The sequence below is a fragment of the Streptopelia decaocto genome (assembly GCF_964273445.1).
Source record: "Streptopelia decaocto genome assembly, chromosome: 5".
Lineage (NCBI taxonomy): Eukaryota > Metazoa > Chordata > Aves > Columbiformes > Columbidae > Streptopelia > Streptopelia decaocto.
The window spans coordinates 45,578,568-45,592,755 of record NC_138659.1 but is presented as its reverse complement, the minus strand read 5'-3'; the positions used below and the strand labels follow the sequence as shown (position 1 = coordinate 45,592,755).

At 37.4% G+C, this 14,188-nt stretch overlaps 1 protein-coding gene across 3 annotated transcripts in view; it reads right to left on the bottom strand.

The window, feature by feature from the left end:
* Nucleotides 1–14,066: 14,066 nt before the first annotated feature.
* Nucleotides 14,067–14,188, bottom strand: part of SH2D4B (SH2 domain containing 4B) — a gene marked incomplete at both ends in the record, with an annotated part of 62,804 nt that continues 62,682 nt past the window's right edge. For all 3 annotated transcript variants that reach the window (XM_082054553.1, XM_082054554.1, XM_082054555.1), the window contains one exon: nt 14,067–14,159. In XM_082054553.1, the coding sequence (XP_081910679.1) occupies nt 14,067–14,159 (93 nt within the window). The remainder of the gene's footprint in view (nt 14,160–14,188) is intronic.

Below are 14,188 nucleotides of genomic sequence, written 5' to 3'. Positions count from 1 at the left end.
AATAAGGGATTTGCTGACTATTTACCACTGACATTTTGAGAAGTTGTTCTGTAATCCAAAATGATCTCCTACTGTACAGCATTCATTTTTAAGCTAGGATCCAGAGGGAAAAAAGTAGGTGTTCAGCAGAGCATGACATTTTGATGTATTCTGAAGAGTTATTAAAGGACTTATCATCCAAAGTGGCAGGATAGATTAAAAAGTAGATAGGGACATTTTCATTACAGATTGTTCTCAAAAAAGTTCAGATGTTTTCATATGAAGCACAAGAGTTCAGACACTCCTCTGAAATCGTTTCATGGAATTCAGGTCTTGGGGGTCTATCGGATTCATTCCTAGAAAGGTCTTCTTTTGAGACTTCCCATCCTTTATATATCTTCTTCTATCAGATGTTTAACAAGTTGGAAAATGAAGATAAAAGCAGACTTGCATGGATTTCCAGGAGTTTTGGATCAGGCAGGCACTAGCAGAGCATTCTTTGAGCACTCAGTTCAAAACTAATAAGAATCAGGAACTTAGGAGAGCCTAAGGGGAGACTGGAAGTGGAGGCACTGAGCTTTTCTTAAACTTCAAAAGAATTCTGGTGTTGTTACATATAGAAGCAGAATGAATTCAGTTTGCCTGGTGAGACCCCATCTGGAATATTGTGTCCAGTTCTGGGTCCCTCAGTTCAAGGACAGGGAACTGCTGGAGGGAGTCCAGTGCAGGGCAACGAAGATGCTGAAGGGAGTAGAGCATCTCCCTTATGAGGAAAGACTGAAGGAGCTGGGGCTCTTTAGTTGGAGAAGAGGAGACTGAGGTGTGACCTCATTAATGTTTACAGATATATAAAGGGTGAGTGTCACAAGGAAGAAGCCAGGCTCTTCTCGGTGACAACTAATGATAGGACAAGGGGTAGTAGGTACAAACTGGAACACAAAAGGTTCCACTTGAATTCGAGAAGAAACTTATTCTCAGTGAGGGTGACAGACACTGGAACAGGCTGCCCAGGGAGGTTGTGGAGTCTCCTTCTCTGGAGACATTCAAGACCTGCCTGGATGCCTTCATGTATAACCTCATCTGGGTGTTCCTGCTCTGGCAGGGGGATTGGACTAGATGATCTTTCGAGGTCCCTTCCAATCCCTAACATTCTGTGATTCTGTGAAATTGTTTTAGCTTGTTTAACTAAATTGTTTATCTGAGTTTTTCTTCTCTACTTTTTCTACAATAACTGTTCTGGCACGGTTGCCAAAGAACTGCTTCAAACATACTTTAAAGGTGCTCTCAAGTGACTGCAACTTACCAGCAAACACTAGACTGTAAAGAGGAAAAACAAAAACCCCAAACAAACAAACAAAAAACCAAACCACACACAAAAAACCATACCACACAACCAAGCAGGAGGCAGGAATCAAGAAGAGGAAGATACCTATATCTCTGAAAAGAAGCAGAAGATCCTGGACCTGGAAAACTGAGCAACAAGAAAGAAGTAGAAGCACTGACCAGTTCATAGGCTGAGTTGTACTAGAGTTAGCTCTTTATTGTCCCAGAAAACATGAACTATTTGTTCCTTTTACAGTCTTCTGATTATTATTGATGAGGGACTCTGATAATGAGTATCTAAACAGACTGACAGGAACTGTCAGAACTTTCTGTGCCTCAACATTGGCTCCAAATATGATGAACATACATTGTACATATAAAGCTACATAGAATACCTGAGACTTTTCAGTTTCACCACTTCTATTGTGGTGACAAAATGTGAATTTTTGAGCCTGGCTCTGTAAATGCAACTAAGGCTTCTTTTTTTTTTTTTTTTAAAAAAAAAAAAAAAAAAAAGAAAAAAAAAGATAGTGTAATGTAATAACATTCATACTCCTGTAGGAAGTAAAAGAATACAAGGAAAGCAATAAACAAGATGTTGATTTCACACCACAAATTCACTGCCTGAAAAGAAAGCTCTCCATCAAGGAAGTTAATAATGCTGTTCTACTGGCCTTCCTGAGACAGGACATCACTCAGATGCTAATATAAATTCTTGGGCAGACATATATCTATTGCAATATTTATTCATTTTCCTGCTGTCAATAGTGACAAATTGTTTCCTTGCATTCTTTGGTTAGAAATGGGCTCTTTTTTTTTTCTTTTTTTTTAATATCCTTACATACCTCCCAACACCCCAGACACTTTCTCAGTCATATCTGTGGCTGTTACAGAACTCATATCAACAGTATTTTATCAGATATGTAATAACAGCAGTCACTGCAAAATATCAAACTTAAAGAAGAAACTCCAGCTGCATAGGCTAAAATGACACCTTCAACAAATCCTCTGGTACCCCATCAAATAGTTTTAAAAACAAACAAACAAAAATCCTCAACAACAATAACACCTCAATAGCTTTATTACACACATATTAGGAACTTCAATATTGGAAAACGGAAACATGGGCAAGAATTACCAGTTGGCTTCTGTAAAATACTTTTCACCTTCTTTTAATAGAGCTTCTGCCCATATTCACAATAATGAATTCCAGCATCTCTGCTGTAATCTAAGATTAAAAAATGTATGTCAAAAACTTTACTGAAAGATGACCTCCAGAAATAACAATCTGAAAGAAGTTTGTAACAATACAAGGACAGATCTAAAATTTATTGTTTGGACCAAGAAATTAGTCAACTATGGTCCTCTAGAGGGTGTGGTGACATGGAAGGAAAACCAAAAAATCCCACACTGAAAGATTAACAAAAACTGAGCAATCTCCACACAAGTTCAGGAGAAGCCATCCGAAAATTTTAATACAAACATTACTCCCAAAGGCCCCCTAAAACCTCACATTTTTGTATGATTCTACAGTTCTCCCATTAAAAGCAGCTTCCTTTCTTTCATTTCATTAAGCAGCTCTTTAACCCGGTGTTCTGCTATGCAGAATGAGGGCAGGAGATTCTCCTTTATCTGCTGCTTCTAATAAACGAAATTCACAATATCTTGTGTCTATGTTTCATTTCATCTGTTGGACTCCTTGGTTTGTTGAAAACTAAATTACCATGGAAAACACCCACAACATATTAAATAAACGTAAACATTTCATCAAAACTATTTAAGAAAACGTTAATTTTGTTTGGATATTCTCCAGCTTGTTCTTCTGTAGTGAGAAGATGGATATTGAGGTTACTTTCAAAAAAGAAATCAAAACAGAACAATTTCATTGCAAACAACAGACATAATTATATTCTTGGTAGCTATTTACAGCATTCCCTATTATGCAAAAGCTTTATTACATTACTGAGCATTATTTCAGTATGTATTAAAGAGTCCCAGCTTTTTAAAGTTGATAGACTGTATCGAAGCACATCAAATCAACCAGAACATAGCTGTTCACCACTCCCTCTACCACAGCAATTCAATTTTAGACATTTCTTATTTTGACATTTCTAAGTCTTCAGACAGTTTTCCCTCTCCTGTATCTGAAATTTGTGTGTAGTGTTCTATGAAGAAAGGTGCTAGTGATAAGATTTAAATTTACAATTTCAGAGACTGATACACTTTATTTCATTGAATAGCAACAGTTTCATTAAGCATAACGCTAACTGCCCTGATAATGTGTTCCACACAGTGTTCCAGCTGTGATTGTGAAGGTGAGAAGGCAAATTTTCTTTCTTTTGCATTCAAGGCTTGATCCAACACCCATTGAAAAACATTTACATTTTTGTAAATATTCTCAATACTGAAGCAATGTTTGCTTTTCTTTTAGCAAGTCATGGAGATACAAACACATGGGACAATTTTTTCCTTTAGATTCTTTCCAGATCAGACTTGAACTTTGGACTTGGTTAACAAATTGGGTCAGTGAACGCTAACCTCCTTAGCAGTTGCCGTGGGATTTCACATTCCAGCACCATTTCCCTGGCAATTCTGGGAAGCTAAGCCAAACAACAACAAAAACCGCAGCTTACCTACCAGTTGGCCTCCATCGGGTGAATGTTACTGGAGAAGAGGGCTCCCTCCCTTTGTCTTCGGAGGCAATACAGAAGCTTCCTTCCTGCTGTCTTCTCGTTTCTATTGTTCAGCCACACACAGCACAATGAAGTCCTTTTCAGCAGATGAGGACTCCTTAAGCCAGGATAATTCTGCGTTCCCCCATGTATTTCCTACTGCCAGTTTTATCTTCTCCATCTATAAATTATCTACTGTGTTCAGCCTGAGAGGAATCAACCTGTGGCAGAAGTTCTTATGAGACCTGCCTTGGGTTCCTGGTTCAGGTAGGGCTCAGCAAATAGGAGACTTCTGGCAGATGAAAACTGCTCCTGGAAGTTTCCTCCAGGAAAGCTGCAAGAGTGAGCCCTTCGGCCTCTGAGCCTCCACTTCAGAGCACTAACGAGCAAAGAGGAAAAAGCAGGGAGTCTGTCAAAACTGCTCACAAAGCAAAGACTGGACACAAATCCAGATCAGTTCAGGTGAGTTTAGGACAATTAAGTGAACTCTATCCAGTGCAAAGCAACAAGTGTTGTTTCCTTGATACTTATCTCAATTTTGCTCTCATTTGCAAAGGTGTTTTGGTTTTTTTTTTAGGTTTAACTAAGGAATCATTTCTGCAAGGGCATAAAATAGTTCAATTGCTTTGCTATACAGATGACGCTAAGTGTAAGAGTTGTTCAAGCTTCTCAAGATGCTTAAATTTCTTAATTTGTGACAGACACAGGCTGGCAGAATCCACGCACCAGAAGCCCCGGTACTGCCTCTGTGCTGAGTTCACAGGCAAGACGTCTGTGCTGTGTGGGCTGGTACGAGGGGGTGCTGTGGATTATTCTGACAACAATACAGGCTCCTCCTGCAGCTTTAAAGAAGGGAACTCAATTCATGACCTTGTTGTACTTCACTATGCATGGTTGATTACTGCATTACCTTGGAGATTTTTAAACCATTTCAGATTCCCCCTGACTCCCCAGCTACTATTCCAGCAGTTAACGTGTTCCCTGCTACATCTCTGGGGCATTTACAAGAATCCAGCCATCAGCTTCAAATACATTTTTCCATGGTCTCTCACAGCACACTGCTAATGTTAAACTAAAAGTTCATTAATGCATTTAATCTTTATTGCAGCTGATCACAAGGATGCCATCATTGTGCAGAAACAAAGTTATCAAAGAAAAATATCTGAAAAATTGTTATCCTTCTAGACTTTGAAAACTTTACTCGATATTGAAACAGGTAAAGCAACATTAATTCAGCCTCAAGTAGAGCACTCTGTTCCATTAAAATTTCATTGATTTGCTGCTGATACAAAATGAACCACCAAAGATATTGATAAAAAAGCTTTATAAAGGGATATGGCAAGTAATCATCAATTACTTAAGTGTAACTTGAAATGAACTTAGCACCATGGGCAGGTGCAGACATAGCATTACAAACAGAATGTTAGCCAGCAGGCAGGTTTCTCCTTGGTTGTTGTGAATTTGGTTCATTATTAATAGGTCTGGGGAAGGAGGAAAGGAAAAAAGAAAAAAAGCCCTCATGCCTCTTAATTTATCTGCAGACTGTGGCCCAGAGTAAAAGCATCCAAACCTTTTCAAATCACCTTGACTGTCTCCTTAGCAGACAGAATATTTTTAGTCCATTGTATTTTGAACAACTTCCGAGAACAGATGGGTTATCACTTCACGACTCTATGTGTGGTGCTGTAGAACAGGATTAATAAAAAATGACGTGGCTGCAAAATTCTTATTCCCCACTTACTTCTCATTGACTTCAGAAAATTGCCTAAATGTCTGATTACCAATAGGAAAACAACATGTCTGCAACACTTTGACAAAGCCTCCTTTTTGCCCTTTGCAAACTGACTCTTATGTAGGGTGGGGAAGGGGAATTATTTTTTTTCCTATAATGGAACTATCTCAAGGTTTCAAAAGTTTTCACACTCGTGTCTTCTCAAACAACCAGTGATCTTTGACAGAAGAACTGGTACTACACTGGCCTGGATCTCCAGATGAAATCAATGTTTCTAGATGAGCTTAAGGTGAACAACTGGAGTCCAAGCTGTCCATTTTTGCTACATGACAATGGCTATTCTGTGGGATGTTTCACATTTGCATGCAACTGGGTCATTGCGAATGTTTCCATTTGGTATTTGAACATGTAGTTGGAACTTTGTATTTCTTAATCAGAGACTTTAATCTAGAAGACTTTTGTTGTGATTAGTCACAACGGCAGCTTGGAAAATGAGATACTTTTTCCTGCAAAAGTTCGTGAATAGGCTTAGGCTTTTACATAACCATAGGGGTTGATAGAATTAGCCTTTTTTCCAGAGAAACTGGAATAGCAGACCTAATTGCCATTATGTTATTTATTATTCCATTTAAATCAATTATTTCTCAGTACTCACACTTTTTAGTAGTATATAAATGGAAATCATACTATAATGCTCCAAGCACGTAACTTAAAACATTCAAAATTGTGAATAATATAGATAAATTATTTTTTTCTGAACTCACCTTGCTAGTTTGATTTTTTTCTGGAGAAAACATTATCTGGGGTCTTATTTAAACCTTTATAAATTTATTTCAGTTGTCAAATGGGGTATTTAATCAGCTTGACATTTTGAATAACTGTTCCCTGGGTATTTCCATTCTCCCTTAAAAGGAAACTAGCATTAAGGGAGAGAATGGATACCTAATGAAATGTCAAAAAATTGAATATCTGTATTGAGCCTAATGCAGCACATTTTCTTTGGGGACTGAATTTAAAAATATATTTTTTTCTGGCAAATTTGGGCATACTTGCCATATTTTGTGCAATTAAAAATGCCTTTAGATACTTTCAATCTTTTTTAACCTAAAAAACTGAAACCATTTCATGAAGCTTTGCATTTTGAAACCAGAACATTTCTCCATTAAAAAGTGCTAATGGAAGATTTTAGAGTAGCTCAATTTCTTTCTGGGGGAAGTGAAAATTATTCTGACAGGCAGTCCTCATAAAAAATTCTCATATTTACCAACTACAGGTGGCCACATGAACTCCAGTGGATGTTGTGGGGGTTTAGCACTGGAATTTGGTGAACATTTCATCCCATAGAACAGTTTATTCACATGTGCAGTGCTATACTGCTTTGTTATTCAAGAAAACGTAGATAGGTTCCAAGGTAGCACATAGCATACTGAAACTCAAAAGTAATGAACCAGCCTGCTGTGAGTACTGCAAAATACTGTCTAGCACTCAGACCAGAACTGTATGCATCTAGTCATCTCAGATTTTTTTTTTTTTTAGGGATTCCCTAAGAGAAAATATTAATGGTAGAAATGATAATGAAAGACATACCTTAACACATTTTCCAGAAAACTGGGTTTGAATGACTTAATAAAAACATATTTCTCATTAGCATCAGGCTATCACAAGCAAGATGAGTTTGAGAATAAAGAACAAATGTAAGTGCAGCACGCTATCTAATTAGAGTGCAGTGTTCAGTGTACAGCTCTCTGGAATGATTTGCTGCAATATTTAAGTCCAATATTAAGCTTAAACTCCTAGATGAGAAGACATTTTCTTGTTTGCAATATTGACAACATTTCCTACAGGAGATTAGTATAACTGAAGATAGCTTTATTCTTTGTTGACTTTTTAAGTGCTCTAAAAATCACTTTGAGAAGTTCATTATGCTTTATGTGGTAAGCAGGGTTTAGCTTCTACATTCTCAGAACCTGATAGTGATGCATAATACATTTTAAAATTTCTCTGTCCCAAATATTGTACAATAATGCATATTAACTCTTGTCTAAGGCAAGTATTTCTGATTTTCCTTTCAGGCGATCTATGTTCTGTGCATTTGTGCCATAGGAAGTGCACTAAGGCTGGCCATGTCTCCACATGTGTTGAGCATTCATGACAATTGTATAATTAAAATAATTAACTTCTACTAAAGAAGAATTTGCACTTGCTCCTACCTCTACGCACCTGTATACAAAATATGTCTTCACCATGTTCTTGATCTGCACTATTTCTGTACCATTCCTGGGGCACTGTAACACTACTCATACAACTCTACTTGGGCTCTTTTCACACCCAGTGTGAACACCTCCTGTTGCTGTTGTGTAGGGGAAAAGCAGTGACAAAGGGTCTCAGCCTTGTGAGCAGGAAAAATGCTGCATCTCAGGAAATACTTTAATCAAGACTTTGTCTGCTGCTATACATAAAATATATGGGATAAGACAGTCCTAACTCCTTTCTTTTACCTCCATTGCTCGAACTGAGAACAGGGAGAGATGGCAGCTAAACTTTAAAGGAGACATTAACATGCAAAGTGTTTTCTTTGCACATAGATGAAATGAACACAATTAGGACCAAACAAAATATGTCAAATCACTTTTGAAGTTATTTCTCCTCCATAAGAAAAAACACTTATTGATATTTAATGAAGATACCATAAAATGATGTTACCTTCATTTAAAACCACTGAAAGAAAGTCCAAGAGAGATTAAACTCATTGAAGGCTCCAGCCTAGTATAAAATTTGTATTAGCTATGGGTTATAATGTAAATATACCAGCTACAGGACTAATCACTAGCAGTAAACAAATATTTGAAGAGAAGGTTTCACACGGCACTAGCATGGCAAGAAATGAGGTATAAAAATCAATTACGCATCATTATCATTAGACAGTATGTCTCCAGAAGATTCATCTCAGGAAACACTAATCAAACATCTGGTCAAGTGCTAACACCTCATTCAGCAATTGATAGCCCAGCCAGGGGCACATTCTTACTCCACAGAGGTCACTAACCCAGTCCTCTTGGGAACAGGAAAAGGAACCTTAAAGCAAAGGGATAATAAAACAGAAAAGAAAGTTAGTCCTTGCAAATAATTGAAAAATCAATTCCAACCTGTAAATTATGCAAACAAATTTATTCATACAAAAGAATAGAAAAATTCTTCCACTGTGAACTACCCCATTTCACCTGAGGCCAGGTTTGTGTTGTGGCATTATGTAAAGAGAAGAATTTAGATTTCAGTGAAACATGGTGCAACTCCATTAATGCCCTCTGTTCAGGTCCTTGGGGTCTCAGGGAAGAATGAGCAGAAGTTGATCCCTAGTTCGTACAAATCTGAATTGTTTTGCTGCAGCCAGTTTATTAATCTTGGCTCACTTCAGCAAAGAAATAGGTTTTACTAATTTGATTCAAAGACATTGAAATTTAGTGGAAATTCTCACTCTGAATCTGGTATTTGGAAACAATTTCTACACAGTAGATCTGAAAATAATCTTGATATAACTAAAATTTTTAGGTATCTCTTTCTTGAGGCAGAAGCTACCTTCTTTTGCTCGGTACTTGGTCAGCACAATAGGGATTTAGTACTTAATAGTTGCCCTGGATTGTTCTTTTATAAAACTACTATGCAAATACTCATACCACATAATTATTTAATTACAATAATTATAAGAGGTAATAGACTGGTATCTGCATTCTTTGAGTAGCCTTGAAAATGTCATCCATTATTACTGTCAATTTCTTTGCTTGGTTTTTGTTCTCTTTTAGAGAAGAGAGCAGTTTTGAATTGGAGATGTCTATGTACAGTAACAGATTAAAACAAAATTAGAAAGAACAGATGCATCTGTAGATCCAGAAAGAAGCAAGAATAAATTCTCAAGAGCTGTTTTTTCAAAGATACATGCAAACAAGCTTGGGATCTAGTGTGCCGTATTTTATTGCTGTGAAACAGATATGAAGAAACGTTCAATTAATGTAAAAGTTGAAGGTTTTCCTTATTACTGTTGCATTTTTCCTTACGAAACAGAATTACCATAACAGGTCTCTCAGTGTATTCTGTGTGGTCTCATTGATGAGAATTATTGACAGGGAATCTTAAAATGAAACTCCATAGTACACATCTCTTACAACTCAACAATAGCTACCACTAGAAAAATCGGAAAGTAAGGCCTGAAGGTCACTGTGTAGCAGAATAAAGCTAGCCATTCCGGGCAATGAAACTGGAGCACTAAAAACATTTTGTATACAGTGATGAATGGCTTCAGACAGCACCAAATGTAGAGGCAGACAGCATGGAGCAGATGCAGCATTCAATGCTGCAGGATGGACCAGTCCAACAGACTTGAGTGTAAAATCTAACTCCAAGGTGGATTTTGGCCAAAGCTGAAATCCTGGAGACTTGCAGAGAGAAAGGGAGGTAGCAGTGCCCAGTCTTCTTCCCAGAGTAGCAAAAATCCAAAATCCTTTCAAAATAATGGGATAAGCACATTTTTCCCTTACTTATTTTCTTAATTGTGCATATTTACTCTTTCAGAGCTTTCTGTTCTATTCCTCCTACTAACTGGTTACCTTTTCATAGTTTGTGTATTTTCTGGAGAGCAACAAAAAGCATTTTTTAGCTTGGAAAATGTCTCTAAGTTTCTACTTTGCCCAAAGCCTTCAAGTGTATCAGCAGCAGCTGCACATCTCTACCAAGGAAATCTTCTGTTCTTCATAATTCTGCTTGCTCTTATCTCCTTTTGTTTCCTTCAAAATTTATCTTCAGTTAAGTTGCATTGTATTTTATTGCTGCTGCTTCTGGTTATGTATTGTTCAGGTTTTTGTTTGTTTTTTTTTTCCTGTTAAATCTATGAATGGGCTGGCTGTTTTTCATTATTTCTGTGAGGCTATGGAAAAAAAAAAAAAAAGCAATTCCTTTACTTGAGAATTCTGACATTTATTAGTATAATAAAACTCTCAAATGAAATTGCAGTTTTCCAAGTAATTTCATTTGCAGGAGAACTTACAAGGGATTTATTTTATAGCCAGGTAAAACCTAGAATGAGAAATGGATGGAACAGAGACAGAAAATTTTAGAAAATTAAAAGTAGGAAATGTGCTCTGTAGTAAAAGTGATGATGCTGTTGTGATGTTAATTACATCACAAGAGGACACATAAGCTATAGAGCTAGTATTTCCAAGCCTTCTTACTGGCTAAAATTGCAAGCAGTTGCTGGAAAGTGTGTCATTAGAAATAAATACCTGTATTGTCAGTCTCTGAATGTGAACTCCTTATGAAACAAGTTCTTCAATATTCTATCTATAAATATTCCCAAAATTGTGTACAAGGGTTGAGTAATCTTTCAAAAACTCTGGGAATTTCATGTCTTCTTTTCTAGCATGCCTAGCACATTTTCTGAAGAGAAGGAAGCATTCTATGTCTTTTTTTTTTTACAGTTCATAAAGGCAAAACACCAACCTGCAAAGACATCTAGGTGTCTAAATTAATTGCTCAGTACTACCTCTTGACCCTCAGTCCTACACAGCCAGCTGCTGCCCTCTGGCCTCAGAGGTAAATCTTGTCTAACTTTAAAAGGTCCCTTTTATTCTCCTTCAAGCTAGGGGTCCAGTTGTTCTGTGATGGAACATGTGCAGCTGTGAATAACCTGAGGCAGAGCTTGTTCTCAAGATGCCTATATAAGAGGGAGAAAGTGCAAAGCTAGTCTCTCAGAGGATATAGCTGGTAGATAACTGGGGCTCTTGGAGAGGGCAGTAGATTTCACTTACCAAACATTCTATTAGAAAAAAGCAGCTTACTCTGTGATAATTTTAGAGTACGCATTTGAAGCACGGTGAATGACTCTGTGCTGGGCACCACATTCTGGTAGCTGGATTCAATGTCTGTATATACCTGTATCAGGTGTATTCTGATCCCGGATCACACCTACGAGGCTTCTCATTTAATGGAGCATATAGATCCTACTAGGGACCTACGTAAGTATTACTATGTTCAGAATTGCAGAGCTATATTCTGTTTTGAATAACCCTGCTGACCTACAGAGGACCACACTTTAACAGCATTCCCAGACCACTTTAATATCTAGATGCCAAGTCACTTTCTTTCTCAAGATGTGAGAAGCAGGTAACCAGGTCCTACCTCTGTAAGCCTACTTGCTGTGAAAAGCCCAGCTGTCATGTTATCTGAGCACTGTGCACTAAGAACAGCTGCTCTACCTAAAAAGCATTGCTTTCTTGCTGTGTCCTGATTTGCTTTGTTTCGAGGTGCTAACAGCAACTATTTAAAACGTCCTGAGCCAGTGTCCCAAGTGATTAATACAGAAACTGTTCAGCTAAGTATCTGTGGAAAGTTCATTAGAATTTTCACGAGGCACAAACATTGATGGGTTAAACCACGCAAAAAGCAATGTTAACAAAATAAAATTTTCCTGAACAACAATAAAGTTTGTGTGCAAAAATCTGAAATTTAATAGGTACTAACTGTAGAATTACTTCAGAAAAAAATATTACTATAATTACTACAGGTGTTTATTATTATTGTAGCATTTTAAATGTACAGTGTGCTTTATAAACTTGGTCAAGACAAGTTTCTTTTCCTAGAGGAGCTTACCTTCAAGGTCAGACAAAGTATAGAAGGTAAGACAGAGTCAAGATAAATTACTATTTGAGGAAGGATGGATTTTCATGAGGTTTGGGAGGGAAGTCTACACTGGGATTTGGAAGAGAACCACATAGGAAATCAGAGACTGCCTAAAGCAGTAGCATATAAAAATACAGTCAGTGTGCCTTTTCTGTGTGTTCAGATTCCCAGGAAAAAATTAACCATGGGAGGTACAGTAACACATGCAGGTTGGTCCACGTTACATCTCAAAATATACATCACACATGAAAAAAGTACTGAGAAACTGCCTAGTAAGGCATGACTATGAGACTAACCAATAGGTATACAACTACTTCCCTCATGTCACACTTCACTCTTGAAGCAAATCAGTTGCATACAAAACTGTCACAACTCTTATTTGAAATATTGACCTGCAAAATGGATGTTTGGAGCTGAAAAGAAACTTCTATACCCAGCAGTTTCTGTCCAGCCATTAATGGGAATAGAGTAGGTAGCACAGGAAGGTAATAGTGACAGTTCTGCAACTCCACTACTCCATTTTCTGAGTTGGGTGCCTCAGTAGTGTCCAGTTTACCAGTGAAACAATGCAGGACTACATCTGTACCGTGTGCAGAGTGCAACGACTGCTAAGACACAAATTTCAAGAAGCCAAATTAGCTACTGTGACAAGATTTTTTTTTTTTAATCATATGAATGCTAAGCGACTGCTCCATAGACCTAGGCTATCAGTCTATTTTCATGGGGTTCGGTATGTGTAACAAATGGATCAAGAAAATATTCTGTGCATCTTTTTTTAAAACATGAAATGGCATGATGATAATGTAATTAGTTGTACCTTTTCTATGGATAAATATACCACCCCCACCTTCACTCAGAGTTCAGCTAAAGAAAATATCTGGTTCTGTAGCAAAGCAAAGCTAGGAATCTCCAGCATGTATCTTGCACATCAGGAAGCAGAAAACAAGACAATGCCAGTGAGAGGAGGAGTTGTTGCTGCAAATCAAACTGTTTTCTTTACAATAACTAGTTTAGAATAAATTGACCACTTTCTGTACAAGAGTAAAATTCTTTCCAAGGCTGTTGGACTGCATGAAATTTTAACTAAAATGTGAATGACCTTATTCTGTCTCTGCTGCGGGGAATTTTGTAGGCCTGAGTTCAAAAGCACAATGGCAAGTTTTCAGCTACACTTAACCATTTAAGCAATCACAAACTGCAAAAAGACATTTTAAGACCGCTTCTCTTGTACCAAGTGTGCACCACTGAGTAATAAGATTGTCAACAGAAATCAACAAACCTTGCTTTGGAAAAAGACAATCTGTTCATCTATATTGGTACTTCACAAAATACTCTATGAGTAGTGTTCACCCATACTTCTCACTGCATTTTGCATTTTCAATCTCAGATATCAAGAAAATTCAGATAGGAACTTAGTGTTCAGCACAACTGGCCACAACCCCTTGAAAAATTTCTGGGAGTAGTCCTAAATTGTAATTTGCCAGTAATTTCTCACCTTAAAAATGTTAGCAATATGAATAATGATGGTAACTCAGATGCAAAACAGAAATATTATGGGCCTTCTAATGAGGATACTTTTTGGCCACAAGACCAGTGGCTTTGGAAGTTTGTTAACTACTTTTCAGTGTTTACTTTTGTAGGGATCTATTACTACAGCTATCCAGAATACATCCCTGTTAGTCCTGGATCAGTTATTCAAATAAAGGGCTGTAGTCTGGTGGATTCTTCTGCTGTCCACATGGATCCAGTAGTAGCTCTCCACCTGAGGATGTGATGATTTCTTCCTAGAAAGATAAAACCAGTTAAAATATCA